The 6,140-nt window shown below is 50.4% G+C and overlaps 1 protein-coding gene across 1 annotated transcript; it reads right to left on the bottom strand.

Moving 5' to 3' along the window:
- Positions 1–1,317: 1,317 nt before the first annotated feature.
- PV07_12632 (uncharacterized protein) lies at positions 1,318–2,903 on the bottom strand. The gene has a single exon (XM_016400174.1). The coding sequence runs from the start codon at positions 2,776–2,778 to the stop codon at positions 1,585–1,587; it is 1,194 nt and encodes a 397-aa protein (XP_016242180.1). The 5' UTR covers positions 2,779–2,903; the 3' UTR covers positions 1,318–1,584.
- Between the last annotated feature and the right edge of the window lie 3,237 nt (positions 2,904–6,140).

Below are 6,140 nucleotides of genomic sequence, written 5' to 3'. Positions count from 1 at the left end.
TGGATTGGTCTGTCTACCTGTGCCTGCCCTCAGGCTAGGTCTGAACGTCTATATACAAAATGCTAGGTGCCAGGAAGACCTCTCCTGAGTCCTGCGATGTCGCAAGGCATCCTGGCACTAGGCGCAATCAGGTAACGCCTGAAGCGCGTGTAAAACGGCAACTGTTCCAGGCGCAACAACCTCCATCACTCAGCTCATGCGGCTGCCGCCCAATGCGAATCGAATCGACATATTGGCTTGATTAAGTTATCAATTTTCTACTGACCCGACACGGCTGCTGGAGCTGGCTCATTCCGCGTTCCTCTTCAATCGATCCAAATCGGTGGGTCAAAATCCCTCCTTTGGGATTCCTCGATGTATGGTCATGTATTATCCTTAGGTATCCTTATCCACATCTACTTCCTCGTCCGCGTCCAAGTTCTATAGAGAGCCCAACATCTCGCCATCTCCCGTCTCCTCTCTCTCGCCTCTCGCCTCGCCCCTCGCCTCCCTCGTGTACCTCAACCACACTCAATCGGCTCCCTTCTGAGTTCGCCTCGACTTTCTCTCATCCCTCGGCTTCTGCTACGTGAGCTCTCATTCTCCACGTTTTCGAGTCACCTACTGCTCCTACATCAGAACTCCTGGCTCAGCTGCTCAGCTGTTCAGATTCCTGCACTGGTCTCCAGGTCAACCCCCCACCAGACCTCTGCGTTACCTGTTCACCTCACGATCTTGCGAGACACTAAACTACGTGCCGCCAGACTGTCTGAAAAGAGAACACTCTTGAGCTTGCCATTGACCGCCTCCGCTCAAGCCTCCTTTCCCGTGGTTATAAGGCTTCCAGATACCTTCCTTCAGATGATCGTACCCTATCCTTATCCCATTGTACACCAGCCGTAGGCCCGTATCTGAACCTCGTTTATCTTGGAAAAACAAACCTGGTAGGTGCTCATTTCACGGGGTTCAGACTGCCTCGCCTCTCTTCACTGGCAATCTTGTCGTCGTTCGGAGCACGATCTCGTGATACTTCACCCGTGCCTTGCCCCCTTCAAGTTTTGACCATTACTCAGCGGCCGCTACCATCAGTTGCACGGAGTTCGCGAGGTTGGTCGTGGACTGGTCGCGTGGTCAGGTTCACTCACAATCACCTTTTCAGCTGATGTTGTCCTCGTTTGCCTTTCGATCATCCTGTCGCAAACGCAGTCGCTTAGCTTTCTCTAGCATCTTGACTGACGAAACGCGTCTAGTCCCTCCACAATGGCATCACCAGGCTCTGCCTCTTTCCACACTCTCGAATCTCGGCAGCAGGGCCAAGCCCGCTTCCATGTCGACGGTCAGACGCCCATTGAAAGCCATATTGTCCCTCATCGCCTCTTCGACGATCCCGACGACCCTAACGATCCGATGACACAAATCGATGGCGCCGACCGCACGACCTTGTCCCTGGGAGACTCAGAGGTAGCGGTACCTGGGTAGGGCGACTCGTCCCTTGTCACAAGACGTCGTCCTCCGTAACCTGGAGGTGATTTCGTGTCCATGTTCAGGCGGGCTTCGATGTGGTCCAGGCCCACGGCAGTATCCTACTTCACAACAAGTCGTGGATCACTCATCGGCAAACAGCCAGCGTCCACCCTTGATCGCCTCTTGATACCGCCTTCCGACCTCGTCCCTCTGCCTCTCCCGTGCTCGCTCCTGGTTCTCCTTTTGCTCTTGCGTGGATGGAATGTCCACGTCCCAAAATCCTGGGGGGGTAGATGGGGGCGCAAAATTTGCCCTGTGCATTCTCCCATACTCTTTGGCAAGTAAATTTGCTCGTGCCTCATGCACTAGATTTGCTCTTGTCAGAGGTGTTAGAGAGCGTATTTTTTCCGCTGACTCAGGCCCCAGAAATCCACGCAACAGGTCGTCTTCCGAGACGTTCGGATCAAGGGGCAGCGTCTCCGCCAAAACTCTGAACGTGGCACTACAACACCCCGGCCGCGTGCAGTTGGGCAGACACTTCCTTGCTTCCTTGTTACGGACAACATCTTGGAATGCATAATCAAGACCTTCTGCGTATTTTGGGTTGACTTTGAAGTGGGAAAGATCAAGCTGAAGGACAGGCCGGGAACGGAGTGGCCCACTCTTCTCGGATGCCTTTTTGGTGACAGGTGCTTTCCTGGCGGAAGCGGGATGAGGTGGTACAACGGGAGTGGGCGTGGATGTTGTCAGCAATGCATCCAAGCGCTTTCTGGGCAGACTCGGTGTATGGACACGCTTTTTTGGTGGATCCTCTATGTCATCTCGATTGTAATCAATGCCATCTTCCGCAAGAGACGAGATCGCTTCCGCCCCTCGCTCGTGCAATCCCTTGGGTTTGGACGTTCGGGAGACACGACTTCCTGAAGACACATTGGTCCCGATCCCCTGCAGTGGCTCTATCTTCTCAGGACTGTTGGCTCTTTGTCGCTTTCGACTGGGATTTCTGGGGGCTTGCTCATCGCCCGGCACAATGGGAGACGAAAGATGTGGGTTCCGTGAGCGGCGTCTTCTTTCCTTGCGGAGCTGCTTCTTCAAGCTGTCAATCTCTGCTTGCTTCTCTGCGTCTTTACGGAATAGATGGTCCAGCTGGACTGCAAGCTCTGGAGCATCCTTTTGCTTCTCGGTATGGGCCTGACGCAAGTCCTGGACCTCATGCTTGAGCTTGTCGTTTTCGCGTTCGAGTCGTTCAATAGTTTGATTGCTGGCTTCGAGTTGCCGTTGAAGGGCTTCGCTCTGCGTGAGTGCCCGAGTCAGGATCGACGTAAGCGTAGACATGGCAGAATTCTGTGAACGACTGTTGTAGTCAGTGTCTGAAATGAGGGCACGCCAGGTCTAAGATGTTATATCTGTAGCTCGACTACCAAAAAGATGTGCACGGCCTGGCCCCAATACAGTACACTTTACTCAAAGCAGTAGGATCCAAAGCTGTTCTCGAATAACCCACGTCCCGGTGTGATGAAACACCCTCCGTTGTGCAAAAACCATCAGGTACCTCGAATGGAACCGCCTTTATTTCGCCGCCACCAGGGATTGTCAATCAGATAAATAGATTTTAGCATTTCGGAGTCAACTAAGTATCGTGTTGTCGGGTGTTTGCACATAAATACCTAGATTTGATATCTTGATACCATGATTTCACCAACCGCTTAAAATGGACAGAAAATCCATATCTTCGACTCACAGTATTTGTTTGCATGTCAGCTGCATTTACGACACTCTAAATATAGGGCGGCATCACGATATCACGTTCGACCGATTATGATACTATTATCTGTATTTTTTCGTGATCTGTGCTGCCTTTTCGTGCGCCAAAGGTCCCGGGCGGGTACTTCTGCGACGGGGTTCAGACCCTCCAATACGATCACGTGAGTTTTTATGTGGATTTGAGTATCGCCATTACAAGACCGAAAATACAGATGTCTTGGAATGTAGCACGTGATTATCTGGACACGATACTGTAGCGAGTATCGGACACTTCACGTGGACCATCGCCCGCCTACGACCCTCTCCCTTCCGGATCCGTGCAGATGACGACGGTAATGGTTTCCGGTCAAAAACTGGTTTTTCTCTATTGGACGTGGCTTTACAAAACCGAACAGGTCAGGAGGAGCGGTGGATTTTACAGCCGTTTGCAAAACTAGTTTCACCTTTAACGGATATTGTCACGGGTTGAAGACAGGTATTGACCAGCCAGTGTATTCTCTACGTACAGTTTTTCAACAGGCACAGGAAGCTTGCTGATTAGGCTACATAGGGTGATTGACAAGATGTAGCTCAAAGAGCCACGACACAGAATGCAGGACGCACGACACATGGATCAGTACTCGCAGTAGGACTCTCACGCTGTTCTGATCCAGACCCGTACAATAACAGCTTGAGCGTTTGTGTACCGTAAGCAGAAATGCATCATTAAGTGCAAGATAGCACGACGGATCTCAATCGTCGCAAGTAATCGTTGGCTGGTTTTGGTGACCATGACGTCTGAGTTCCAACTCTAGCTTGCGACACGCTCCTGGTTCCATCTCGCGGTAGTCGTCATACAATAAAGTTCCATTCTGTTTGAAATTCCAAATCAGCTTCAAGACGGCAGAACTGCTGTAACTGAAAGGCCCTTCACAGACCTTAGAGCGCCAAGTAACACGTTTGTGGCCCTCAGGAATTTTAGGCCACACCACGGATGGTAAAACGGAGCTTGGAGCCTGGCGAAAGTCAGGCATTACAAGGGAGTAAATAAGTGATCTTGGTGATGTTATGATTGACAGGAAGGCGGGATGCTTTACAGTACGTGAGTTAGAAAGGATGATCCTTGCAAGTTTTGAGAGATACTGTACTGTAAAGTAGCACCAAGGTGTAACGGGATTTGGCCACGAATTAGGCTCCCGCCAAGACATCGTCCATGCTTAATGTTGCACTTCTCCCTTCAAACTCTCAAAGTTTCTCAACCCTCAAAGTTTCTCAACCCTCAAAGTTTCTCAACTCTCAAAGTAATGCCGTCCCTTGAAAATTTGCAAGAGAAGTGGGATGAACACGTTAGAAACGGGGAGCTTGGGCCTGCATTTCAACCACTGGCTCTCAAATTGGTGAGAAGATATGAGGAGCGGGAGATGTACGACCAGAGAAAAACCATTCTTGAAACCATAGTTGGAAGTGCCAACCAAATCTATAGGCCTGGCATCTTGCCTTGGGCTGCTCTACTCCTACATGAATACGAAAGGCTTGGAGCTACAGAAAAGAAGGAAGACCTTGACAATCGGGTCAAAGGCTATACTCAGCAACCTGGCCAGCTCCCTGATGCCACGCAGCGCTGGCAATCATTGTGCCCTGCCAGCTCCAGTGACCTCTACCACCGTATCGACAATCTTCTAAAGCCACGAGAAAGTCCACAAGTCCGGCTGGAATACCTATTGTCTGAACGGGAAGGACCTCGGGTGTTCCTAGGTGTTTGAAAAGCTTCACAGCCGGGTCAACGGAACCAACGGAACCAAAGACGTTACCAAACCTATAAATGTCGTTGTTACAACACTCTATCAATGGTGTTACCTCTCCGAACGCTGAATCTTGGGTAGTTTCACGTGGGTTTCATTTCGGCAGATGCGACTGAACGTCTCCTACTCTTTCCTACCTCATTCAGAGGCTTTACAGTGGGAACTATCTACTTCATTTATTGTGGTATAGAATCAATATGCAAGAGGGCCGCTCGCCTTGAGAAGTCTTTATGAAGACAAGACAAGAAGACTAGCAGCCACTGAGCGGAAGTCGAACATCTTAAGTCTCGAATTTGCGAATATCCATGAGTATATGATTCAGGACTTTAATGCTGCAATTAAACAGGTGAAGGTCAGCGTAATGGCGAGATCTTGTCCCTTCACGATCAACGTCTTAGAGGAAGAAAGGACGCTTCCCCAATCACACTAGAAGTCTGGAATGTTTTACAGTAGAAGCTACTCTTAGTGAATAATCTATGGACGAAGACTTGAAAATCAAAGTATTCTTAGACCGCAAAGTAAGTAAGATCCTGGTCTTCGAGACGAGACATACGCGTGCAAAAGTTGACGAGCTAGGCCGCAATTCCTTCCTTTTTGTGTGTCGGAGAAATCGGAAGCTTGCCCAAGCGGCCGCAGATACTGTACATAGGCCTTGAAGGCACATCCGAACTACACTAATAGACCCTAGAGGAGCGGTCAACGTATAATCTAGAGAACTAAGGCTGGTGGTGAACTGAACTCATGTGTGTTTGCGACAAAAGCTTCGCTTCCGGCCGCATCACGGCATAGTCGCCTTGTAACTTACTGCTCTCGTACTGAGAACACCGCCTCGGGATTTTGCTAGAAGTCAGTGAAATGTCCCAGCTTCACCCTTTATTGTGGAGATGGAAGATTGCTGAGGTGGACGAAGACTCGGCGGAGACGTTATAGGTCCAGCTCGGCGGCAGCGTGCGAGTTGGCCAACATATCCGACCAATTGCTCCCTCGTTAAAATGTGGGCAACTCAGAGCCGTTAGGCGTGAGGGTGGTATGTTGTCACTCGCGTTTTAATGTCTCTTCCTCGCCTTCTCGATCCTCGCGGTCTCAACAAATCAACGGTCAGGCGTCAGCCGTCAAAGTCAGATTCGGGACACTTTGGACCGCGATAGCGCG

Source organism: Cladophialophora immunda, assembly GCF_000835495.1.
Source record: "Cladophialophora immunda strain CBS 83496 unplaced genomic scaffold supercont1.34, whole genome shotgun sequence".
Taxonomy (NCBI): Eukaryota; Fungi; Ascomycota; class Eurotiomycetes; order Chaetothyriales; family Herpotrichiellaceae; genus Cladophialophora; species Cladophialophora immunda.
The sequence above is the reverse complement of the archived record's forward strand: the minus strand, read 5'-3'. Positions and strand labels throughout refer to the sequence as shown.

Excerpts from the sequence above, each read along its gene's own strand:
- PV07_12632 (XM_016400174.1), bottom strand. The coding sequence starts at position 2,778 with ATGTCTACGCTTACGTCGATCCTGACTCGGGCACTCACGCAGAGCGAA.